Raw genomic sequence first — 27,683 nt, 5'->3', positions numbered from 1 at the left:
CACCTGAAGCAAAGCTTGTAAGTTACATGCCATCAGGCAATTCATCCTCTGCAATGCAGTCGATCGCTGGAAGGCAACCATGTTTCTTCCCCCCTGTTTCTTAATGAAGGTCAGACACATCCCTGCAGCCCTGCTTGAATGAATCGTCTGTTGATGGAATGGCTTTTAATATGGCCTTCCTACTAGGGCTGGGTATTGACACAAATTTCACAATTTGATTAAATTTCGATTTACAAGCTTGCAATTCGATTCGATTTTGATTCCGATTCGATTCAATATTGATATAAGGTACAATATATGGCCAATTTTCTCAAGGAAAACAAATCTCTTAACTAATGCTGTAAACTATGGGAGTCAGTTTTAGCCTACTAGGCTTCATTAGCCTACCATGATATTGAAGGTAAAAATTAACTGATTTGTATACAAACACTTAAATTACACTTTTATTTATTTTTATAATAATAAAGTTATTGTGAAATATATACATTTAAATAGTGGCTGTCATAAAAACTTGCCAGATTTATTCAAACATGCATTAAATATTGAAGAACATTATACATTGTAATGAATATGTAATATGGTGCATATATTTAGCGAAATCCTCCACTCTCCTCTTTTTCTGGCTGACTAACTGACTATGGTCACTGGATATGGTTTTTCTGAGGTAAATGTGACGTTACATGACATTGTTTACAAGCTGTTTTACTGACGTCTTTCCACGGTTGAAACACTGATTGAGCGATTCCATGTGACATGATACGGATTTCGATAAGTTGTACACACTTTCTGATGCTCATTCATGCTCATTTCGCGCTGTAACTGGTATTATTAAGGCGGAAGAGAAGATATTCGGTGCTTCTTCTCTTGAGCTGAGCCAGAGCGATCTCACGCCACAGCGCCAAAAACGGTATTTATGCTTTTGAAATTCATACGAAAATGGACGTAATTTGAAATCTGAGACTTTGTTTCATAGCAATTATTGCCTAACAAAGCACAAAGATTATTACGATTTATTGGATGGGATGTGCGCTACAATGTTCCATTCATTCATCAACTGAAAACAGGATGACTAGCCTAATCGATTCTTGGGATTTAAGAATCGATATCGGTTCGTAAAAATGAGAATCGATTAAAATCGAGAAATCTAGATTTTGTACCCAGCCTACACTCTTTCTTCCCCACTCTTTACCTCAAAACAATATCCTCATCTGCACTCAGAAACACTCTCCGCTGTCCTCTTATGCCTCTTCAGACATTTAAAAATGGTCAAAGACTATTTCTCATCAAAGCGTCTAAGCTCTTGCACTGAGGGATAAGATTGTTAGCACATATTTATCTTGGTTCCACTTTATTTTGATAGTCCACTTTAGATATTCTACTAACTTTAAGTAACTTTGCAACTACATGTCAACTAACTCTCATTAGAGTATTAGTAGACTGTAGTAGACTGTTAGGGTTCGGGTTAGTAGAATAAGTAGCTGCCAAGTTACTTAGTCAGTAGAATATCTGTTAGGGAGCATCAAAATAAAGAGTTAGCAGATATTAAGCAGACAGCCTATTAATACTCTAATTAGAGTTAGTTGACATGTAGTTGAATTATAGTTAGTAGAATATCTAAAGTGGCCTATCAAAATAAAGTGTTACCTTTATCCTTTTATTTTCCTTTTCTCAGGTCTATCAGTATTCTCAAAATGTCTCGTTGTCTTCTCTCACTCAACCAGGTCAGTTCCTCAACGGCAGCTATTGCTCGTTCGGGAGAGAGGATTGCAGCTGGCAGCTGGTTCCAGGAAGGGGTCCGCAATGGAGGGCCCATCCGTCCATTCCCCAAGGCCTCAGAAGCAGCTGTCCATCACCAGGTGCTCTGCCTAAACGTCTTAAGTTGAAGTCAAATCAACAAAAAGACTTGAAAGCACAGGGTTGACTACTAACAGTGAAACATTTAAAACAAAGCGAAATAATTTAAGCAGACATGGTTAATAAATCATCTTTATTAAAGATTTACAATAAACTTTTTGACTGGTTATAGTCGGTCTTTCATCTTTCATCATTCCTCTGGGTGGTTTGTTTCATGTCTTTCATCACTCTGTATGGCAGGGGCCTTGCTGGCCATCGACAGTCAGCCCAAAGGTCAGCGAGGATCAGCGCAGGTGCGAAGCCCGCTTTTCTTCTACCCCCTGCGGAACGCCCCGTGCATGGTAAGAATTGTTTCTGCATTCCGCAAGTAACCATAATGCAATGGTATCTCTGTGCAATGGGTCTCTGGATCTCTGAGGAAATGAAGTTCTGACCAGTTTCCATCGAGTCTTATTTGCAAATGCATTCTAGTCTATGCATGCATCGACCAGTGCTACACCTACAGAAGTGCTCTGAATACTGATTCGGGTTGTATAGAAGTTCGGATAACCCATCAGGAGGTAATGGCTACAGATAAAGGCCCGGGTACACTTCATTTTCCACGTTCTGCTCCATCTCACACAGTTGAGTGCTCAAGCCTTTCAAAGTACACTACTTTGACCTTGAGCGCAAAAAGATTTGTGTTTTTAAGCTTGTTTGTACTCACACTGTCTGCACAGACACAAAAATTGGTCTGCACGCAGACAGTCTTACATGGTCCCTCCTGTTTATGAAAATTACAGGAGGGACCATGTCGGAACGCGGATGGCCAAAATATACTTTGGGCTTAAATGAAAAGAGAGAGTATAGTATGTAATGAAAATAAAATACTACTCATGCTGTTTCTTCATATGCAGCAGTGTATGTACTATAGGTGAAGTGGGAGAAAATATTCTTTTTCAGTGCTTTTGCGTTAAAACAGGTGTTTCAAACCCTCCAAGTACCCTCAAATACAGTATGATGATATCATTGTGTCCTGATATCCTGTTCCTAAAATATAAATGCAGCTATGCAGTAAATTGTCATGTATACTATGTGAGAAGAATATTAAATGGATAGTTCACCATTTACCCACCCTGGTGTTGTTGTAATGTCGTATGCCCTTCTGCATAAAAGGACGCACAAGTATAACAGAATGATCCCATGAGGCTCGTGTGGTATATTCAAAGTGTTCTGGCGGTATAGAATAATATTTGGTGAAAAACAAACCAAGATGTAATGTATTATAAAAAAAAATGTAAAAAAAAATCCTGGTCTTGTCTTGGTCTCAACACATTCTGGTCTTGGTCTTGACTTGGTCTTGGTTTAGTTGGTCTTGACTACAACACTAGTAATAGTTTAATTCATCATCATTATTATTTTCTCAAATAATTAAGTTTCACACAAATGTCCTACTTTGTAGTCTTTTTGTCAATTTGGGTTATTGTTGAGCCATAATAAAATTATTTATAGCATTGATTTGGTTTGAGCTGGTAAGTTTTCAATGTTCCAGGCTATAGATGACATTTTTAGGTTGCACAATACCTTTAATGGGTTGCTTTTGTAATCGCAACAGACAGAATGTAGCCCAGTGTCAGGAGGTTATTGTTGTACCCGCATTAGAAAAATGTCATTTGAATGTAATTACATGGAAATTTGGCAACCAAATGTGAAATGTTTAATGTCCGTAAAAAAAAAAAAAAAAAAAATGTCTGGCTCTCGCCTTGGTGCAAAGCTTTTAAATAAGACTGTCTCCGTATTCAATTCAGAATTCATAGACCTTGACCCCATCCGTCTGTGGCTCACAGACGAGCATGCTGGGAAAGGTGAATTACACAACTGCAAAACTTCCTGAAGAAAAAAAAAAACACTCAAACAGTGAGTTTCAGAGGGAACAGAGGGGTGCAGACTGACAGAGATGGAGAAGAGAGAGAAACAGTGGGATACAAATTTGAAAGTAAGAAAAAGAGAGAAAATGTCAGGGAGATTATGGGGTGTAGATAAATAGGAATACAGGTGGAGAGGTAGGCGTTGGTTTGGGCTTTATGAGAAGTCTGACTGACAGCTTTAGATAGATGTGAGGTGAGTGCTTACTCTTGTATGAACAGAGCCCAGAGCGGTGTGGAGGCACAGCGGGCCATGACAGCATATTGGACTAAATCCAGACACGAACCAGGACTATAGATTACGACTGTGATCTCTCCCCCCTAGCCACTGTTCTCAGTGTGTCAGTGTGACTTCTGTAATAGGAGAAGCCTTGCTCCTTTCAACAGCTGGCGTTTTCACAAGCCACTGTAAGTCTTCTGATAAAGGTCCTTCATAATGGATGAACCTCAGAGCAGATGTGATATAAGCATCACAATCTGCACTAGGTCACACAAAGTCTGGTCCATTTTGCAGGCCAAGAACCGTCCACTCAGCACGTCTGATTGACATGGAAAAGCTTTGTGGGTTTCCATGTTTTATGTGGACTTTTTCATAGACGTAATGTTTTTTATACTTTACAAACTGTATATTTTACACAGTTCACAGAAAACGTTCTGCTATTTTATATTTAAAAAATATATAATTCTGTATGATTTATAAGCTTGTTTTCTCATGGAGACCAAAAAAGTTTCCCCACAAGGTCAACATTTACTGGTATTATTATACTTGTAGGGACATTTGGTGTCCTGGCCTCATTCATTTACATTGTTAGTGCCTTAAAGTAACTGAGTCAAAATACATTTTTGTGGTAATCAATATTATGCCACTGTGCTGGGCTCAATTTGTTTTGATGGCTTTGAAACCAACATATAAGAATACAGTCCTGGTCAAGGGTATTTAGTGCCCAATTGTCAAAATTTGACTAAGAATGTTCTGTACCTCCTGATTCATGTATTAATTTGCATGTGCTGTCTGCATTGTTTTTGCACCTGGTACACTAAATGAATCATGCAAATCTGAGTGCTAGGTTGTGAAGGACATCACATGCATCGTCATGCTTAAATCTGAGGTTACACTTTATTTCGATGGTCCACTTTAGACATTCTACTAACTATACAGTTGGTAGTGAACCAGAATGCCTATTACCGCCGCGCTAGCCGCAAAATTAAACCAGTCGCATTTCAAAGTTGTTCGCGAAATTACCGTCTTATGCTTACGCAAAGCCTCATTGATGTGACATTTTTCTATTGCAATGTTTTATGTTGAAATGTTTTCATTATTTATCAAAGAAAATGATGCTAATTATAACCCAAACCTACTGTAAGACTATTTCTATTAATGCTAAAACACAAATGCTGCCGACTAACATCGGTTAGCAAGTCCCGACAATGATTTAATTTGATGATAATTTAGTTTAATTTATTTCACTGTTATGTTTCAGTTCATAAACCATAGGCCTACTAACAAATTAAAATAACACTATGTATAAGACACATAACCTTGACATGCATAGCTCACAATGTTAACGTTTAGCCTACTTTGCTTACATTTTACGCAATAATAGAAGCCTACATTTGTTTCAGTTCCAAATCTGTACTGTAACTTCAGTATTGGGATTATGAATTCATGTAACTACAATGTTTCACTTGAATGTATCTGCTACAGCTCTCAATGAGCAGCGGCAGATTACGCAATAGAAAGAATAAACTGGGGGTGGGGGTGCAATGGATAAGACACATGCCTTTGGTGTGAGAGACCCGGGTTCGAATCCACTGTGAGACACCAATGTGTCCCTGAGCAAGACACTTAACCCCTAGTTGCTCCAGAGGCGTGCGACCTCTGACATATATAGCAATTGTAAGTCGCTTTGGATAAAAGCGTCAGCTAAATGAATAAATGTAAATGTAAATGCAGTCGCAAATGTCTTAACTGGCTCAAAATAAAGTGTTATACCAAATCTGATTTTGTGATCTTTTCTACAGGTCAAGTTCTGGGTGTGTGGATCTCCAAATGGAGTGCTATCTCTCTGGATTATAGAGAACAGCACAGGACCCGAGGGCCAACGGAGTCTCTGGAACTCAACAAGCGAAGCTAATATGGGGAAAGGGTGGAAACTCATTACCCTACCACTCTTCGGTTTGGTGGATCTGTAAGTCTATAGTTACAACCATCAAATTTATGCTGAATATCCTCCATGGTCTGAGTGTGCACATGATTTGTAACTTAACAATGGCATAATCAGGTAAACAATGACTGGAATGCTTCTGCTTAAGGAGAATTAATGCAAAATGAAGTTTCGGATACATATGCAATAGTTTTCACTTACCTTTGAGCAAGCTGTAGACTTTTACCTTTGGTTTCGCACTCGTATATCCTAATGAATCCCAGTGGTGCCGCATCCCTGCCTATGGGCCCGGCACAGCACCGCACATCCCGCGCTCACCTTATCACTCTCTCCAGAAGAAAAAAACTGACAGAGGGGAAAAAAAAATCAATGAAGTGGTTCACCATTCATCCACACTTTCACTCCAATTAGTAACTGCTCTTGACTTGTAAGAGTAAGGAGGGCCGAGGAAAATAGGAGGATGTTACATCTCTACATGTTTGATTGGAATCTCATCTAACACTCTCAAAACCCCCACAATTCCCCACGCCCCAACCTCCACTCTTGTTATCCCGGGTCTCGCTAATTCCAGTCCACAGGGGGCGATTAAAATTTCATTCCTGGCCTCCTTCCCCTTTTCTTGTTGTAGTTATTTTTTTTTTTAGATTTATCTACCACTTCACAGCATAGCTGCAAAGCTTCATGCCCTATGACCCAAAGAGCCAATTCTTACACATTTATTATCATGGGAGATATTAGGGCAGGGGATAACACTCCTCTCAGGGATTTATTCAAAATCTGATGGGTTCTACTGTAGCCATAAATATACATTTGTGGTGGTTTGGAGATACACCTTAGCTAAAGAAAGTCCTACATTTGTCTTCCTTGGAACACAAAAGTAGAGGTTTAACAGAATGCCCATTGTGCTGTTTTCCAAACATATGAGAACCAATAACATGTGACGTTAAACCTGCAGTGTGGTAAACCAGCATAAATAAAATTGTCAGTGCATATTCCAGTCTTCACATAAAGCTATTGTATGCCTTCAGAAGACTAGAGATAAGTCAGAGGGCCAGATTTACTAAACAGGGTAAATTAGCGAGAGAGCGCAATCCTTCCCAAAAATCTGCAGATGGGAATGGAAACTTCTGTTGCGTGATCTACTGATGACGCACACATTAAAGAACACAGATGCAGCCGAATCATTAACCGAATGACCAACGCAAATTAGCGTCTGTTTTTTGGGGGGGGCAATAGATAATGGCACAAAACCAGTAAATTGATGAGCGCAAACCTTAGTTAATCACCTTGCATGATTCATTTAAATACTCTTCTCCCATAAATTCTGCATCTGAAAGGGAAACTTCTACAAATGCATATGCAATAAGCTCAGCCGCAAAAATAACCCTGTCCACGCCTTTTCAGCGTAAAATTTTCACTGCGTATCTTTAGTAAATCCTGAAAAGTTGTTTTATGCCAAAAGAGGCTTTGCGCTGTGGGAAGCTGTTAGTAAATCAAATTTAACAGAATTCATTTGTGAACTTTTTGGAGCTTGAAAGCCTCAGTACCCATGCATTATTAGATGGAAGAAGTAGAGTAAGAAGAAGAAGTATGGAAAAGAGCAGCCTGGACGTTCTGCTAAACATCTTATTTTTTGTTGGACTGACCAAATAATCTGGTTTGGAATGACATTATGAGCATGTTTACAGACATTTAATTTCTTGTGTTTATTGTTCCAAAGGGACTCTAGTTAATAGCTATCCACTTTCTGCTGTGTGTCTCGGCTTAAAAGATGTTTTCACTCTCTTTAATTTATCTCCCTTTTTCTCTGTCACACTTAAGGTTCTACCTGCAGTTCAGTGCTGATATTTCCTCTAGTACAGGAATTGCATTTGCTGTGGACAACTTCACTCTGAGCATGGAGTGCTTCCTTGAAAGTGAGTGTTGCATCTTCACTATTTTCATTATCAGCCATTTTCCATCCTGAGATGATAGAAGTAGCCATTTTAAAAATAATTAATTAATATAACCATTAACCATCCACTAATAGTTTTTTTATTGGCCGGTTCCACCCCCTCCATTCAAGCTCAAATGCAGTTTTCAGGGAACTGACTTCGTCTAAAGAGAACGCTCTGAAACTGCTCTTAATTAGCATTAGTTATTTTTTTATTTTTTTATTGCAGTGCTTAGGGTGCCTGAAATTGATCCACTGTGGGTGTATCATGAGTATTTATTGACTGGTTGACTTTTTCTGGTTGAAATCAACTTTTTGTTCAGATTCAGGGTACTACAGCTGGTAAATTGACAGAATTGATTCGGTGTGAGCTGTTGGCTTTTATAAATGTAAATCTACAATGATGCTTTCATGCTTGCCATTACAACCTGAAAATATTTGCAGATGTTTATACCAGCTACCTAGATATTATCTGTAATGTCCAAAAAACATGGTGCTCCGTTGTAAAAAATAAACGTCATGACTAAAATGGACTCTTGGATTTAAAATCATCACACTGTGAGGATCAAAGTGCCAGCCATCAAGAGAGAATTTTTCATGCACATATTATTTATGTATGTTCAGGTTAAGCTGTCTGCTTTGCTGTTTATTACTGATTCTTGATGCAAGTAAACATTACTGAAAGCTACAACAAACTGGAATTATAGATGGAAATGTTTTGATGGAAACAGCAAAACAAACAATTGTAAAGCCCTTTCCACTGTTATTGTCATGATGCTGGAATTTCTCATTTTTATACGATACCTTGAAAATTCCGATATTCGATACCATAGGGACAACTGCCATATAGATTTTTATTATTTCATAATGTTTTGATAATTTTGTTGCAATTGCTTACACAAGTAGCAATTGAGCTTACACTTACACTTACTTACACGGCACATGGAGGCTGTATTTGAAAGTTTGAACTAAAGTCAATCGCCAGTAATAAAATAAGAACAAACAAACAAATTGCAAATGGTAGCACACATAAATACAATAAAATAAAGAGACAAATGAAATAAACATGGCTTAAAGTTTTTCAGGTGGATCTAACAGTAGTATTTAGGTAAGAGAGAAATTAAATGGCAAAACCAGCAATGCAAGTTTGAGAGGTGGCGCCCCGCCAAATCTCGCGAGAATCACGACTTGCTTTACGGCACGACGTCACATGCATCAACAACATATGAAGCAACCTCTATGGAAGACACTAGCACGCATTTCAGTCGTGAATCATGGCAGAATCGACGAAGAAAAAGAAGAAAGTGCGGTCGGAAGAGTGCAGAGACGGCTCTGCGTGAGTGGGATTTACGACAGTAATGTTAAATACAAGTACTCCACAGTGACTCTAGGGGTCGCTGTTTGAGAATAACAGAAACTGCATTGTAGGGGATGGGATGGTATGAAAATTTAATATCACGATTATAGTGACCAAAATTATCGTGATTATCAATATTATCACGGTTTTGTTAAAACGAGATGAAAGTGTTCAAAAAGAGTTGATGCTCACACTGAAGACATTTCAACAAGTTTTATATTTGAAAATCAACAAACAACAAATAAAACAAGCAGCTTTATGCACTTTTTAAAGCAAGATTCTATTCTGTGGCATTTCCTTCCTTATAATGACCGTCGTCAATAGCAACGCATTATAACACCGCGCACATCCATGTATCACAACGGACGCGCTCTCTCGTTTCATTCAAATACAACTTGCCATCTTGCGTCTCCGTTTTTAATTGTATTGAAAATGAAATCAGAGTTGATTTATTGTTTACAGAGTTTGATAATATTGTTGGGATCATCTTGTCTGGATGATTGTTTTGTACGCTGTACATAATGGATTTATAAACAGGTAAGATTTAAAACATGAATCTCAATTCAATGTCCCCGTAATTATGTGGTAAAAAAAAAAAATCTGTGTAATAAGTGTATAATGAATATACATTATTATCCATTAAATGTCACTCTTAATAGTCTTGTTTGAACTTGTTCGTTCGTCTTTGGCTCAAAGCCACTGGCTGCGAACTTTTCTCTGCGGAAGCTTCACGTTTATTTCAAGTGAGTGATATAAAATAGTTCAACTTAAAACAACATTTTATGCCCAATTATTTCCCAGATGTAGTTTTGGTATTGAGGTCAAAGTTAACTTGCGTTCGCTAACAGTGGGTAATGGTCACACAAGATGACTCGGCAGATTTGAAGTGTTTCTATTGCAGCGACTTTTTCTTGTGCATGTTCTGCAGACAGGGTGACCATCCTCGATTAAGTTTCCCTCAGGACTTTTGTTAAAGCCCAAATATGACCACAACTCAGAATTGGTTCTCTTAAAAGGCTGAAAAATCTCCCGAGCACGGTCACTGCCTTCCGCCATTTCTTTTTGAATAAAAAAAACCCAACATTGTGCGCTGCACGCCTGCATCAGAAATTTTTGCTGGCTGAACAGCATTAATAGTGAGTTATTAAAATCGCGATAATCAAACACGGTTTTAATGATAATTAAATTTTAAACGATATTACTAACCGTCAGTACATTTTATCATGGTTTATAGTGAAACCGGTAATCGTCCCAACCCTACTGCATAGTGTGCCTTTAAGAGCGTATGAACGGATCCAATATACAGTTACATGTGATTTCTTTCTTCTGTTCCAAAACTTACTGTGTTCACCTAAATACTTGCCAGGATGGGCATTTTGACATAATTGTGTGTATATTTGACCGTTAAAGCGCAATGACCCACAAAAAAGAGCTCAATTTGATACTCGTGAGCTGTTTGAGAGGCAGCTTTATGAAAGCGTCACTTATATAGATCACTTTTGGTGTGAGGGCGAAACCTGCAAGAATGAGTAAAATAATGTGCAATACCAGCAAACCTGCTCCGAACTTCAGGACCTAACATCCAACACTATTCAACTGCAGCGAATAAGAAGAGTGAATGGTCAATCGCCATCGGAGAGAAGAGAGCGAGAACGTACTGCTGGCATTGGTGTATCGATACTGCATAAAAGGAGTATTAGAATCTTTTCAGATATTTCAGGATCGATACGAACCCTTCTTCTTTGACAAATTCTTCTCGCACTGTTGCCAGGGTCTAGAAACTTTGGATCTTCAAATGAAGATTGATTAATTGTGTGATGTAACAAAGATTGACAACACAAAGCCATGGATGTAGATCAGGCCTGATGTTTCATACAAATCTGCTGAAGCTGGAATCAACTCTTCGCACAGCGACTCTGACACACGGTTAACTAAGATGCCGGTCAATGATGACTCAAGAATGACAAGGCCTTTTAGCCAGTACTAAGAAGACAAGAAAAGCATCCACTCGAGTTCCACATTTTGATTGTGCTGGAAATTGTGAGCCGTCTGAGGGGGCTCTTAAGACGGATTTGAAGGAGATCAGCACAGGATATTGCACAGCTGGGAAAAGAACAGGAATGGGAATCATTAATGCAAACCTCTTGGATTAAACAGGATAAGATCTTTTATTTGTTGGCATTATGGTGTCTGGCTTTTTTTCTCCGAACGAGCCAATGTATTTACTTCAGCTTTTGGCATTTGGAATCAACTTGGCACTGACTTTATCATACATTTGCCCTTCTAGACCCTGGCAACAGTGCGAGAAGAAATGTGTTGCTTCCCAGAAGGAGTGGATAGGGCTTTACAGTTGTTTGTTGTGCTGTTTAAAACATATTCATTTATAATTCCAGTTTGTTGTAGCTTTCAGTAACGTTTCCTTGCATTAAGGACAGGTAATACACAGCAAAGCAGACAGCTTAACCTGAACATACATAAATAATATGTGCAAGACAAATTCCCTCTTGATGCCTGGCACTTTGATCCTCACAGTGTGATGATTTGAAAGCATCATTAGACACGATGAGATGAATATCTTTGTAAGATCTGAGTCTTAATCCTTCTCCGTTGGCGTGAGAGAGGGCCACTGATGTTGAATAGCTCATTTGGTCCATGAAATATTTGCCCAGCAATTTGTATCTGATGCCATTTTCTGCCACACATCGATTCGACACGGCTGCACTGCGGCTGCCATTTATTCCATCCTTTCTGCCATTTCCCTTTCCGATGACACTTGGGAATGTGTGGAGTTATATATTATGCCATCGTTCCCAGGCTAAATTAAATATTATAGCTATACATCATCACACTGGGGTTTGCGGTACCCATCCAGCAGTGTTTCCAAGGGTAAGCAGTGTGCATCACTGGCATGACTGATTTGTTTAAAATGTAATTGTTTAAATTTGGTACGATCCACATAACATGCTTGTCAGTTCCCGCAGGAAAGATAAATCACAAAAGATCAGTTGTTTTTTCCTAGACAGCAATGAGATAGAATAGATGAATTTGAGATTTTTCTTCAGATTCTTTTTTTGTATTAATCTGACATCTGTCTCATCCAGAATTTCAGAATAAATCTAATCTCACTGTCATAAATTGTGTTCAGGTTGGCAAAGATACCACATATTAGCAATAAACGAGATTTTGGTAACACTTTACTGTAAGGTTGTGTGTTAACATTAGTTCTCTTACGAGAGGTCTCTCGTACTTGCGTAAGAAATCTTAAGCTAGGGGAAAACCTCTTTTCCTCGAGATATTGAAGCCAAAAATTATCCTTAATTTTGCAATAATGTAAAACGCATTGCAGCAGCATGCAGACATGGGCGAGACAGCTCGCGCGCCCATTGGCTGCTCTGCGGCAACTGCACCAGCCTATCGATAGAGGCTCCTCATGACGTCAGAACCAATGAGGGCGCTTCGCGCCCATTACGTCATGTCCCGCCGAAATCGGGTGGGGCCAGGGCTATAAATACGGCCCAGAGAGGCTGGTTTGGTCAGTTTTTCATCTCTTCAGCGGACTTCGCATCGCTGGATCCCGAGAGGAAGCCACGCCGTCTGAGTCAAGCACCCAGCGGGATTAGTGCATCTGAAGCAGCTGGTCGACATCTCGCCGCCTTCAGTCGCCGTTTCTGCTGACGCTTTCCGGCATACTATATCATTTTATTGCTGTGTGTGTGTTCGCCGCTGCAACACGCACATTCTCTCCTTCTAAAAGAGCACGAAGCGTCTTTTTCAAGATGCCTCGTTCTTCCTGCGGCTCTTGCCGAGCTCCACTCAGCGACGGGGACCACCACGTCATCTGTGTTTCCTGCCTGGGTGAGGATCACGCAGCTATCGCGCTCGCCGAGGGTGGCTGCCCTCACTGCGAATTAATGCCTATGGTGACTCTGCGGACTCGCCGAGCATTCTTCCTCGAAGCTGCGCCCGCGCCTTCGCCCGCCGAGCTGCCGCGCCGTAAAAAGCGCCGCGCTCAGCGGGTCCCTGAACCTCCTCCATCCCGCGAAAGCTCGCCGGTGCGCCCGCTAGCTTCGCCGCCTGCTTCACCCGAGTCTCTCACCGCCGGTCAGCGGCCGCTGTCTGCCACCGCGTCCGCCATTGAGGACTATGAGGAAGCTGTACGAGTGGAGGACGACAGTTGCTCTATCCTAGCGTCGGGCAGTGAGGACTGGTCGAGCTCCACGGACCTCGCACCATCTTCTCACCGGCCCTCTGGGAAAAGAGCCAGCATCGAAGCGGAGCTGATGCGTCTGCTCGAGCAGGCCGTCGAGAGCCTCGGCCTTGAGTGGTCGACGCCCCAGCAGCCTGCACTCAACCGCCTGGACGGCTGTTTTCTACAAAGGGAACGTGCTTCACATTCTTCAAGACCAGCTCCCTTCCTTCCTGAGCTTCACGAAGAGGTAGCTAAGTCTTGGAGCGCTCCCTTTTCAGCCAGAGTGCGTGCTCCCGTGTCCGCAGCATTCTCCGTAGTCGACGGTGCTAAGGACAAAGGGTACCACTCTCTTCCTCCCGTCGAGGAAGCGGTAGCCGCCCATCTTTGCCCGCCCTCTGCTGGACGGCGTGCTAAGACGGCGCTGCCATCTAAAGCCTGCCGCACTACCACAGCCCTGCACGGTCGCGCTTACACCGCCGCCGGGCAGGCTGTCTCGGCGCTTCATTCAATGGCCATACTCCAGATCTTCCAAGCCAACCTTCTCCGCAAAATGGATGAGGAAGGACAGGAAGCTGTGAATCTCACGGATTTGAGGAGCGCGACGGATCTCGCCCTTCGCGCCACTAAATCCGCCGCGCAGGCCATGGGGCGGAACATGGCTTCTCTCACCGTGGCTGAGAGACACCTCTGGTTAACGCTCTCGGAGATGTCGGATTCGGAGCGCTCTGCGTTTCTCGACGCCCCCGTCTCCCCCGCTGGCCTCTTCGGATCTTCTGTCAAGGATTTCGCAGACAGATTCGCCGAGGTTCAAAAGACATCGCAGGCCATGAAACATTTCCTGCCCAAGCGCTCAAGCTCCGCAGCAGGTCGCTCAAAACAGCCGTCTGCTCGCAGCTCTCAGCCGCAACCCTCAGCTGCCGCCGCCCCATAGCGCCGACAGACCAAGGATCAGAGACCGCGCTCTCGCTCCGCCGGCCGCCGCCCCCCGCCGCGTGGGCCACGGCCAAGGATTGAGGTAAAGCCCGAGGCCTCTAAGTCTTCCTAGCCAGCCTACGGAAGCAACGGTGTTCAAGTCCCGCTGCGGCCGGACTTCCACCAAAAATTTTCGCTCGCTCAGTTCCAGTATTTGCCTGCACACAAACGCAGTTTTTACGGCGACCCAGATAAATCCCCAAAAGAGTGTATTTTCTGGTATTCCGGCCACGGCCGATGGTGTTATGAGTGTAGTAAACATGCCCACTGCCCAGTGCCCATTCCTACACACAGACACGGCCCGCCACACACGGCCCGCACAAATAAAACCGACTCATGTCGGTTGTGCACCAAATGTAGTGATTGTACCCACGCCCCAGTGCCCGCAAACACTACACGCTACATGTCTCACGGTTTCGGTAGAAACGAAACCAACGCACATACAGTCTGCACAAACAGACGGTGTTCTCAGCGTTATGCATGGGCCCGTTGTCCCGCGCCCTCATTCGCTCACAGACATATTAAACCCCATGGGGCTCACCACGCTCGCTCTCCCTCAGCACACGGCTGCAGGAGAACTGAGCGCGGGCAGACTGCTCGCTGTGATCAGCGCGCCCCCAGTCTCGCACGCTGCAAACGCGGCGCTCATGTTACAGCACACTGTTGCTCTCCGCTCGCCACTAGATCGCGGCCAGAGCCCAGATATCATTCTACCCCTAGCCACTCACGCGAAAGCGTGGGCAGAGCTCCCCGGGGTATCAGAGTGGGTGCTGAACATTATAGAAAGAGGCTATTCGCTACAGTTCGATCGACGCCCGCAACGCAAAGCGGCGCGAATCGAAACTACGGTGAAAAAGGAAGTAGCACACCTACTTCGAGCCGAAATAGCGAAGCTACTGAGCAAAGGGGCTATAGAACCCTTATCACAAGCTCAGAGCGAAGGGGGCATGTACAGCAGATATTTTCTGGTACCCAAGAAAGACGGGGGTCTCAGACCCATTCTAGATCTAAGACGGCTAAACAAAGCACTTCTGAAACGACGGTTCAGAATGCTCACGACCAAGAAAATCCTCTCGCAAATTTGCCAAGGGGACTGGTTCATGTCGATAGATCTGAAAGATGCTTATTTTCAAATACAAATAGCGTCACGTCACAGGCGATTTTTGAGATTCGCCTTCGAGGGTCAGGCATATCAGTACACAGTCCTGCCATTTGGCCTATCCCTGGCACCTCGCGTATTCACGATGTGCATGGATGCAGCGCTCGCACCCCTCAGGCTGCGAGGCATACGAGTGCTGAATTATCTGGACGATTGGCTGGTTCTAGCTCGATCACAGTCGGAGCTCATAGAACACAGGACCGTATTACTCGATCACCTCGAGAATTTGGGTCTCACAGTCAATTGGGCGAAGAGTTCGCTGTCTCCCAGTCAGAAAATATCTTTTCTGGGCACAGATTTGGACTCGCTGTCTATGACAGCACAGCTGTCGCCGCAGCGCATGACAGAGATTTTTCGCCACAACGCTTTGGTCCCACTCAAAAAGTTTCAGAGGATGCTGGGTCTCATGGCTTCAGCATCCTCAGTGCTTCAGCTGGGTCTGCTTCGCATACGCCCGCTGCAGTACTGGTTGAAAGCGCGCGTGCCGCGCAGAGCTTGGACCTCCGGTCTCGCGCGCCTCAAGGTCGATCAGAAATGCGTTGCAGCTCTGAAACCTTGGACAGTGACCGACTGGTACCGGTTAGGTGTAAGCCTCAAGAGAACGCTCATTGTCAAAAAAAATTCTCCAAGAGCAGGGACGCGCTGGCTCACGTCTGGCCCCGCTGCCCGCTCTATGCGTTTCCCCCTGTCACGCTCCTACCCCAGGTGTTAGAGCGAATCAGGGAGAGCGGATGCCCAGTGCTGCTCGTCGCCCCATTCTGGACAAACCAAGCCTGGTTTCCAGTCCTGATGCAGCTGACGAGTACCACACCGTGGCCGATACCGGTGAGGAGGGATCTCCTCGCGCAGGCGAACGGCTCGATCTTGCATCCTTACCCGGAGCGTTGGTCCCTACACGTGTGGGATATCAACGGGTACCCGTTAACCACCCAGCGGGAGTGTTAAACACGATCACACAGGCTAGAGCTCCATCTACGAGGCGGCTCTATGCCTCAAAATGGTCTGTGTTCACTAGCTGGTGTGCAGCGAGTGGTACTCCGCCCTCACGCTGTGGGGTGACGGAGATCCTCTCTTTTTTACAAGAGCTTCTGGATAAGGGCAGAACCCCATCCACGCTCAAAGTTTATGTGGCGGCCATAGCAGCGTTCGCTGAACCACCGCTCGGCCAGTCATTAGGAAGGAACGATCTGGTCATTCGCTTCGTTAGAGGAGCTAAGAGGTTGAAACCTCCCAGACCCCCCTCAGTTCCCGTTTGGGACCTTTCCACGGTTCTGGAAGCCATGAAAGGTGCCCCATTCGAGCCAATACAGTCAATAGACCTGAAACTCTTGTCTTTCAAAACAGTGTTTCTTCTGGCTCTCGCTTCAGTGCATAGGGGATCTGCAAGCGCTCTCAGTGAGCGCGACGTGTATGGAGTTTGGGCCTAATGACTCGAGAGTCATACTCAAACCAAAGCACGGATGTGTTCCTAAATCCCTCAATACACCGTTTAGGGCACAGGTTATCTCCCTGTCGGCCCTGCCGGTATCTGAAGAGGAAGGGGACGCAGGCTTCCTTTGCCCGGTCAGGGCGTTAAGGGCATATGTGTCTCGCTCATCTGTTTTCAGACAGACGGAGCAGCTCTTTGTTTTGTTCAGCGGACGTTCTAAGGGACTAGCTGCGTCAAAACAGAGTCTATCCAGATGGATAGTGGATGCTATTGCGCTAGCTTACACATCCAGGGGCCTGCAATGCCCGATAGGTGTCAAAGCGCACTCCACAAGAGGCATGGCCTCGTCGTGGGATTGCCTTGCAAGATATCTGTATGGCGGCAGGCTGGGCCTCCCCGTCTACATTTATAAGGTTTTATAACCTCGAGGTTCCCGCTTTACAAGCTAAGTTGCTCTCGGTTAAATTTTTCAGTATTGCCCGCCCGATGCTATCGGCTCAGGATGCTGAAACTGCTAGAGCGTCGATCACTGATCGTCTGTATACTTCTGTGGGCAGTGCGTAAGTCCCCCCTATTTATCAGTCCAGGCCGAGGCTGTGTGGAACACTTGATATAATATGCTCTTATCAGAGCTCTATATTACAGGAATGATGCTATTCTAGCCCCTCTTCCCGTATTCTATGTGAGTACCTTGTGATTAGGCACTGTATGAGCCCCGGGCACCTGCCCTTGGGACTTTAGTGTTATGTCTCAAGCACGCACGGCGTTTTACATTGTGTTCCCCCTAGCGTAAGATTTCTTACGCAAGTACGAGAGACCTCTCGTAAGAGAACGTACTCGGTCACTAACGTAACCTCGGTTCTCTCTAGAAGAGGGAACGAGTACTTGCGTATCTTGCCGTGCATGCGTCATGTTCTGATTCGCTTCAGCGATGAAAAACTGACCAAACCAGCCTCTCTGGGGCGTATTTATAGCCCTGGCCCCACCCGATTTCGGCGGGACATGACGTAATGGGCGCGAAGCGTCATGAGGAGCCTCTATCGATAGGCTGGTGCAGTTGCCGCAGAGCAGCCAATGGGCGCGCGAGCTGTCTCGCCCATGTCTGCATGCTGCTGCAATGCGTTTTACATTATTGCAAAATTAAGGATAATTTTTGGCTTCAATATCTCGAGGAAAAGAGGTTTTCCCCTAGCGTAAGATTTCTTACGCAAGTACTCGTTCCCTCTTCTAGAGAGAACCGAGGTTACGTTAGTAACCGAGTACGTTATTGCAATAGTTCAATAGTTGTAATAGTGCAATAGTTGCTTTCCTGTAGCTCAAACAGTAGAGCGTTGGCACTAGCAACGCCAAGGTCATGGGTTCGATTCCCAGGGAAAGCAAGAATTGACAAAATGTAAAATGTGTACCTTGAATGCAATGTAAGTCGCTTTGGATAAAAGCGTCTGCCAAATGCATGAATGTGAATAACAAATGACCAGTGCTAACGCATTACAAATAGCATGATGCTTATTATAGTTTTAGACCTAATGTGAGCATTTACTCATCTCACTTGCACAAAAGAAAATTCAGTATGCCTCAAAAGCAATAAAGAGTGCAATGCAATATACTTTATGTATTTAATCTCACTATATTTACCAAAATCTTTGCTCCTGACTTTCAATGATCCAATTCAACCATATAATAAGCAAAAATGACTTCAGATAAACAACACATTTGTGTTTCTTTTTTTTTATTTCTTTTTTTATTGCTGAAGTAAGAGTGTTGAACTTTCTTCTCCTTATTCTTCTGCGATTCAGAATGGCAGCACAGCTGAAAGGTTTGTTTAAGCGGCGCCCTCTACTGTTCAGGCGTAAATTTGCATTTCCTTCAGCCTGAGGTTTATTCATTTCACTTTTGGTTTAGAAGGACCTTTATATTTGCCCAAAGAAATATAACTTTTTTGTTATCAAAATAATAATAATAATAATAATAATAATAAAAAGTCCAGCCCAGGTGAGAGAAAGTAACCTAAAAGTAAAGTAATGCATTACTTTCCATTAAAAGTAACCAAGTAATGCAATTAGTTACTTTTTTTTTAGGGAGCAACACATAATACACTACTTTTAAAAGTAACTTTCCCCAACACTGCAAATAACAATAGTTTCAAATGCTTTTAACATTTCAAGTTGTTAGCATCAATGTATTATACATGAACATGAAATTAACCAACGCAATCTCACGACCAATTCGTATGAGTGAGTTATAGGTGGCTAATTCATATGAATTTGTACGACCTCATTTGTACGAATTCGTGTGATTTGTCTAAATCCCAGTGATGGGCAGGTTTAGGGGCGAGGTCAGGGGTAGGTCATTCGTACGAATTCATATGAATTTGGCAACTCGTAAAATCTGTGCGATTTAGCAAAGTGTGGTCGTGAATTTGTACGAATTAGCTACCAATTTTTATTTTTATTTTTAATTCCTGATTCCTAATGCATTAAGTAATGTTAACACTACATCTCTTAACGTTATCTCTTATCAATTTTTATGTAAACACCTACCTTTCTCATCAAATTCTTCCAAATTATTTAGGCTATGATATCCACATTAATTTTATAGCATAAACACCTACCTTTCTCATCAAATTCTTCCAAATTATTTAGGCTATGATATCCATATTAATTTTATAGCTTTAACACTTAATATATGTCAACACATACAGTTTATACTGTTAATGAAAAATCTTAAAATAACTAAACAAACAAACAAACAAACTGGAAAAAAAAAATAAACGGAATCAATTTAATGATTTTAATGATTAATGATCATACTGTAAGTCTTTGATGGAAGATTTTCTTTTAAATGTGAACTTGAAATTTAAATGATACCAGTTACTCCTTTAGTAGCCATAAATTGCTAAAACTAAGTTCAGACTGAATAAACTGAAACTAGACAGCTAAATGTAAACTAACAAAAACTAAATATAATATATGGTGTTTAAAATTACAATTAAACATCAAAAGATTTTTCTAAGGAGAAAATAATGGTAATGCTTAAATCAAATATATTAAACAAACCATTAACATGTTAATTCATTCAGATTCAGTAACAGCTGCACACATTCTCAAAGCCTGAGCTTTGAAACTAAAATATGTAGGACAGTGGCCAGGAGGCCTCGAGGACTGGAGCTGAAAAGCACTGGTTTAGTGTTTAAAGCTCAGAGCTGGCAACCAGAAAGCTGCTTTTATCCGCACAAATCACAAGCTATGATCCATCAACATTGTTTCATGGTGCAAGGCTCTCAACCCTTGGGTGGTCCAATTGGACTGCCACTAATTAGCTTGTGATGTCATTCTAAAAAGTGCATGAACAAATTTATGCAATATCATGTGGCGATAAATAACGTTTCGACAATTGTATTGCTTTGTGCACTCAAAAAAATGCTTTTGTGGCACTGTTCTTTTTACCCAAATATTTTTTGCTAAAGAAACACATATATTTATTTTACCACCAAAACACTATTGTATTGCGTTTAATTAACTTAACCTGTATAATATTCCACTATACTTAATTATCAATCGTTAAACTAATGTAAAGGGTTTAATTTCGCGATAAAACAAAAAACAAAAACGGATGTGACGATTTCCAACGTATTGGGTGAAGACGGCGTGCGAAGAAGGTGGCAAGATGCATGGCGTCAGAGAAAATATAAAGTTAATCTAAAGGCAAAGTCTTTCATTTCTGTTAGTATTTCGGAAAGTCTGTTCTGGAATGCTTTTATTATATTGCACATTATATTGCCCTGAAAAAAAAAAATTATATTTTGGCTGCTTGTTCAAATTGCTTCATTAAAATGAGCTTAAGCAACACAATTGCTACTGTATACATTTTGTCCAAACTTAATTTGATTGTGTTCAATCTGCTTAAATATGTACAATTTAAGTTTACATAGTAAAATCCAATCGGTTTGTGTTGGATTACATGAATGATTTGTGTTGCATTAACTGAAACTGGGCAGTGCTTGTTAGTTCCCAGCACAACACAAGGAGTTTACATAGATTGCAAAAAATGCCATTAATGTTAATAAAAAATAATTTGCTTGTGTGGAACTACTGTCCATAATTGAATTAAGTTAGTTAAAAGAGTCTCTTTTTTTTTGAGTGTGTGTTTCCTGTCAGAGCAGTAATTTCGTCTCACTGGTCTCCAAATGAAACAGATGGCACCGGATTCACTTTGTGGGTGTTTACCTCTATTTCCCGGCTTTGGCATGGTGGCAGACTCACTTATCCCGTTTTTATTAGTTTTCTCTTCGGAACAGGGAGTCATATCAATAAGAAAATTTGCATGCCTACTCAGAGTGGCAGTCTGTGATGGAACAGTAAAATAAAAAAATAAAACAAAGTCTGTCAGGAAAGTCATACTAGGTTTTTTAGGATTCATTCTACGGCACTACCTGTGGTGCCCAAAACTCGTAAAAATCACCCAGCGCTGCTTTTATGACAATGCCAGCTGCTCAGCGATGGTTTGGCGTTTCCCTAATGAGTGCTTTCTCGACAACATGAGTGTTTCTCACAGGGACGATGCGTGCCAGATATGCTATTTAAGTGGAGATATTGGAATTCTGAAATGTAGACAAAGGGAGAGAAAGAATGGTTTAGGTAGCATTTATATTCATCATAGATTTGTCCCAGTCTTAAACATCAGATTGACTTTTTTTTTAGTTCATAAACCTTACTTGGCTTTAAGGCAACTTACTTTCTGTCAAGAGTCTAAGCTTATATTTTGAACTCAATCAACCATTACTAAATTTTTTTTTTTTTTTAAATAATCAAGCCTCAAGCTGAAATATTATGAATGTATCTGGCAGCTGGAGTCAGATATTATGTGGTCCAGTGAGAATTGCTCTGAATTCCGACTGAAAACCTAGTTCAAGCAAATGTAAATGTGTTTGGAGTGCTGCATGCTGTGTGTGTGTTCTAGTTCATTTCATTTATTTCCATCCCAGGTTTAGCGGTGCTAAAAAGTCCTTAAGCCTCAATTAAAAAAAACTGCATTAGATATCAAGCCAAATTGCATTTTAATACATTGTATTATATAGCAAATATCATATATTAAAATAATATTATTGTTAATATTATAATAGTGTATTATTATTATTTGTGTACCTAATTTGTAATGTAAGACCGTAAGAATGTAAGAATTAATTAACATTTCCATGCCACTTTTTATTTGATGTTTTGTCATACAATACAATGAAATCAATTTTAAAGTGTGGCTTAAGATTTTAAATACTTTTTTAGAGCCAGAGCAGCTTACACGTACGTAGGTGCAATTTCTATGTATTCTTGCCTACAATTGTGTCAAGAGAATTTTGCAAGTTTGCACGTCTGATTTATCGTTCTCCCTGCAGCACTGCAATAAGTGCTGCTATCTAAACTACAAAGCACGCATTTAAAAGTTCTCATCTGACATCCCCCTTAAGCGAAACTGACAGTGGGCAGAAAACCCCTCTGACATCTAGCTTAATCTGGATTCATTTAGGGCCCTGGGTATATATGATATTGGAATACTAACACATGCCGTGCCCTAACACATCCTTAAAAAATTGAGCCTTGGTACTGATGTGAGCAACACAAGTTTAAGTGTGACATTCACAATCTCATTACCCTCAATTGCACCCATTATTTCCTGTTCTTTCTCTACTGTCACTAAAAATAAAAGTGGCATCAATAACACACTATCTCAGATGGGCAAAAAGAAATGCTTCTGATCAGTAAAATGAAGAGACGGCAGTGTAAGGTCTTAGAGAGATAGTTCACCCAAATAAACACAAATTAAGATTATTTTTTAATGAAACCTGAGAGGTTCCTGTCCAACCTTTGAATGTCCAGATAACCAAAATTTTGAATATCCAAAAATGATCAAACACAGCTTTTATATTTTCCATTTGTGATGTTTTCCATGAAAGCCTAAATCTGTTCATCATATACAGTGATCATATCTCTTCACAAGACTCGGATTCAAGTTTTGGTTACCTAGACTTTCAATGGAGGGACAGAAACCTCTCAGGTCTCATTAAAAATATCTTAATTAGTTTTTTTGAAGAATAACCGAAGTCTCATGGGTTTGGAATGACATTATGGTGTTTCACGGATTATTGCATAATTTAAATTATTTGGGTGAACTATGCTGTTAAATGTTCATTCTAGGCTTTAGGATTTGGATTATCATAGACACCATTCAAGTATCTCAACTGTCCAATTGGATATGGAGACATATTGAAGTATTTGAAGAGCGATGACTAAGCTGTTTTCTGATTGTCCTGGCAGATTTGGAAAACTGCTGAGTGACATTTCTCCCTGGAGTAAAGGATTACATTCTTCCAAGGTTCAAGAAATCTCATCTTTGACCACCCGCCAAAAATTGTCTACCGCAGTGTGTAATGCTGCAGTCAAACTATCTGTAACTTATCCACAGTGGAAGTCAAAAATATATGAATAATCAGAGCCATGGCCTTGTGGTTACAACTCATGCATGTTATGGGTAATGCATTACAAGTAGCGTATTATGTGGAAGCAAAATATAGAATGTCACTTTTTAAATATATGCTATATGCTTCTGTTCAAATCAAGTAGCATGAGTTAGTTTTCTATTTATCTCGTTTATTCATTGACAGATCCAATTGAAAAACCTCACATTGCATGCTAGACTGCAAATGAGCAGTACATAACAACATAATGTCGTCATAATCAACAACAAAAAATCAATGAACTACACTACCATGGTGCAATGTCTAAAGGACCTGTCAAGAACAGCACTGCCATATTGACGAGTGCATTCATTTAATCAAAAGTAACGTATAAAACAATGCAGGTCAAATTGTATATTGGGCAGTGTTTTATGATCTTTATATACAGTATTTATCTATATATATATATATATATATATATATATAGAAAGCTTTTTTTTTTCAAGAAAAAAAAGAGTAGGTATAAAAATGGATTTGTAAATTTGAATGTGTTTGAAAGACAAGTTATTCAAAGACAGTTATGGTTAAATCACTGAGTGATAATTCAAATAATAATGAATGTGTTTGTCAGGAGCTGAATAGTATGGAAGCTTGTTTCCGCCACAAAAAAAAAAAAAAAAAAAAAAAAATTTGCGACTTTTTATCTCACAATTCTGACTTTTTTTCTCAGAATTGCGAGATATTAAGTCAGAATTGTGAGATATAAAGTCGCAATTCTGAGAAATAAAGTCGCAATTGCAAGATATAAAGTCAGAATTCTGAGAAAAAAAGTCAGAATTGCGTGATATAAAGTCAGAATTGCGAGATATAAAGTCAGAATTCGGACTTTTTTTCTCGCAATTGCGACTTTATATCACGCAATTCTGACTTTATAAAACATAATTGCGAGATATAAAGTCAAAATTGCGTGTTATAAAGTCAGAATTGCGAGATATAAAGTCTGAATTGTGTGTTATAAAGTCAGAATTGCGTGAAATAAAGTCGCAATTGCGTGTTATAAAGTCAGAATTGCGAGATATAAAGTCAGAATTCTGACTTTTTTACTCGCAATTGGGACTTTATATCACGCAATTCTGACTTTATATCTCGCAATTGGGAGATATAAAGTCAGAATTGCGTGTTATAAAGTCAGAATTGTGAGATATAAACTATTCTGAGGTAAAAAAAAAAAAAAAAAACTCCGTCTTTTTTCTGACTTTATAACACGCAATTGCGACTTTATATCATGCAATTCTGACTTTATATCTCCCAATTGCGAGATATAAAGTCAGAATTGCGTGATATAAAGTCGCAATTGCGAGTAAAAAAGTCAAAATTCTGACTTTATATCTCGCAATTCTGACTTTATAACACGCAATTGCGACTTTATATCTCACAATTCTGACTTTATATCACGCAATTCTGACTTTTTTTCTCAGAATTCTGACTTTATATCTCGCAATTGCGACTTTATTCCTCAGAATTGCGACTTTATATCTCACAATTCTGACTTAATATCTCGCAATTCTGAGAAAAAAAGTCTGAATTGTGAGATAAAACGTGAGATATTTTTTTTTCAGTGGCGGAAACAAGCTTCCATAGAATAGATATGCAACCTTTTAAAAATGAAATGATACATACAGTGATCAAATGCTGTGTGCTCTCTCAGGTCCAAACCTGGAAGAGCTATTTAAATATCAAACTTTACATTGTTAATGCTCTGAAAGTTGATGTAAGTAATGTGAGATTTTTTTCTTTTTTTTTTTCTTGATATAATATACATAATTATCACTCAGTGATTTAACCATAGCTGTCTTTGAATAACTCGTCTTTCAAACACATTCAAATTTACAAATCCATTTTTATACCGACGCTACATGTAATGCAGAGATTCCCCAAATGTTGTCAGCTGAACCTCTTTGATCTAATATATTTACTTGAAGTACCCTTTGAGATTTTAAGTTATCAAGTTTGGTCAATAATAGGTCAAGAATAATAATAGAAATAATAAATAACATTAAGTTCACAGTTCTCTGATATCAGCTAATGGTCATGTGACAGGTGAACAAATACAATTATATATATTTTTAATAAGTGCTTTATTTGGATTGTTTTTATTTTAAATTATTTATTTTAATTTTACATTTTTAGGATTTAATTACTAAATAGCTTTTCATTAAACTCACAAATCCCTGTAGTTCCATCACAAATTCCAGTCTGGGAAAACCTGATATAATTTATTGTTTAATGCACTTCATGTTGTTGATAACAAGAAGTCAAGAAAGCCACATATTTTCTTTCTTTTTGTGTTTTGATATCAATATGGTACAATATTATTCTATTCAAATCAATGTGATAAACGAGTTAAGTCAAAAGTAATCAAAAAGTAGTTTGATTATATTACATTTAATGTGTATACCTAACTGTAACTACATTTTTTGTCACTTGATTTGGAATCAGTAACAAACTACAATTTGTAAGTAATCTACCCGGCACTGCTCTTAAGTAACAACCAGAGCCGCCTTAACCTAATGTTAGGCCCCGGGGCTGAGAGGTTTTGTAGGCCCCCCATCCCCTCGATTTATAGAGTCTCATTTTTAAAAAAGTGTAATATCTAGGTAATCTACATCACAAAATGCATATTTAATTTATTTCGAGACCTACAACAGTGAGTTTTTTAATATTGTTTTCAATTTTAATATTGTTATTAACATATCACTGAGCACATAAACACAAGACACTTTATTTAACAACCACACACAGCAACTAAATTGCAACTTTATGCAAATGAGAAGCGATTTTCGCGAGCGACAACCAATAGGAAAGAAGCCTTTCAGTGAAGCTCAGCTCCCGTCACCGCCTCGAGTGCAGTGCAGGCAAGACAGAAGAGTTCGAGGGCGATTTCACTGTTCTATATGATTTACTGTAACTAACCACAAACATGTATATAATAAAATGATGCATGGAAAAGAAACTGTCGACAGTCTCAGTGAGTTTATGCTGGATTTAGTGCGTAAATCATTTTGTTTACAAATTAGACGCTTTGCAGTTGTTATATACATGTTAAAGATTTTATTTTTGATGTGTTCATTGTGATTATATTGGCTGGGTTTATAAAATTGAAAGGATCATTGCTTGGTACATTTGCAAACAAAGCTTGTCTATTTCTAAATGTAATCGCGTGCATCGCTGATGATACTGTCCGTGTGTTGAAAACAACTTAGATTAAACACACTCGCAACAGACACACCTCAAAGCGGAGACGTTACAGCGTGGCCAGCGGCACTGAGCGGACTTTTGCCACTGTAGTGGACATGCACCGTAACGCCTCATTCGCGCCGCGGGACCTCTAGACGTGCGTAAACGCGTAAACGCCCACAAGCGACTAGCGACATACAGCGACAAAATCTGACAAGTTAAAACAATATGACCTATTCAGCTCATCATGAACCTGAACATGGGAGGCCCCTGAACTTGGGAGGCCCCTGGGCTTCAGCCCAGGTAAGCCCGTGCATTAATGCGGCCTTGGTAACAACTATCTACATAATTGTTTGACTTAGACTTTGTTTGTTGTAAAAGACAAAACTTTTCTTTCCTTTTTGCATGAGTCACAAGGCAGGGTGTCTCAGAGGTATGATTTTAACGGATCAACTTCCTTCTTGATTCCTGAAATGGGAGGAGAGATAATAGCCCTGCGACAGGGTGCATCATGGGAAGGAGCTTGTAACGGGGAGTCCATATTGTGATGAATGATGCCAGCTCCAGTCAGAGGGTGGTGTGGGGGTTTTGTGGGACTAGATGAGTATTTTTAAAGCAAAGATTAAGAGATGAGATGAGTGGTAGCATTTATCACAGAGTCCCAGGATTGTCTGAGCAGCTACTGTACGTTTGGGGGAAAGGGGTGATTTGTCTTCACAGGGAGTTGACAATTGAAACAATGCAGATGCTCATGGGGCTTGTCATAGTAATTAAAGTGTAACTCAACCCCTGGTCAGAGCCCAACTCCACCCACTGGCAATATTTGAAAAATGCTGGAAAAGTGGGCAGAGCCCAGAGGAGGCAGAGGGGACGAGCCTAGCGCTAAAATGTGTTGTTTTTGAAATGAAGTGATCAAAGTGCTTGTTGCCGCTGCGATCAGTGGTACGTACATTGTTCTCTTGTGGCACGTGCACAGTCTTTACACGGACGCATGCTTCAATCCGTTGTGGAGAGATTCTCGTTCCGGTGAAATCAC

General features: G+C 40.7%; 1 protein-coding gene across 1 annotated transcript in view; it reads left to right on the top strand.

Moving 5' to 3' along the window:
• Positions 1-27,683, top strand: part of alk (ALK receptor tyrosine kinase) — a 465,705-nt gene that overhangs the window by 395,799 nt on the left and 42,223 nt on the right. Inside the window, exons 7-10 of the mRNA XM_082143697.1 lie at positions 1,722-1,856; positions 2,095-2,195; positions 5,781-5,947; positions 7,745-7,839. Of these exons, the coding sequence (XP_081999823.1) occupies positions 1,722-1,856; positions 2,095-2,195; positions 5,781-5,947; positions 7,745-7,839 (498 nt within the window). The remainder of the gene's footprint in view (positions 1-1,721; positions 1,857-2,094; positions 2,196-5,780; positions 5,948-7,744; positions 7,840-27,683) is intronic.

The sequence above is a fragment of the Leuciscus leuciscus genome (assembly GCF_965113295.1).
Source record: "Leuciscus leuciscus genome assembly, chromosome: 17".
Taxonomy (NCBI): domain Eukaryota; kingdom Metazoa; phylum Chordata; class Actinopteri; order Cypriniformes; family Leuciscidae; genus Leuciscus; species Leuciscus leuciscus.
This window is presented reverse-complemented; position numbering and strand designations above follow the sequence as displayed.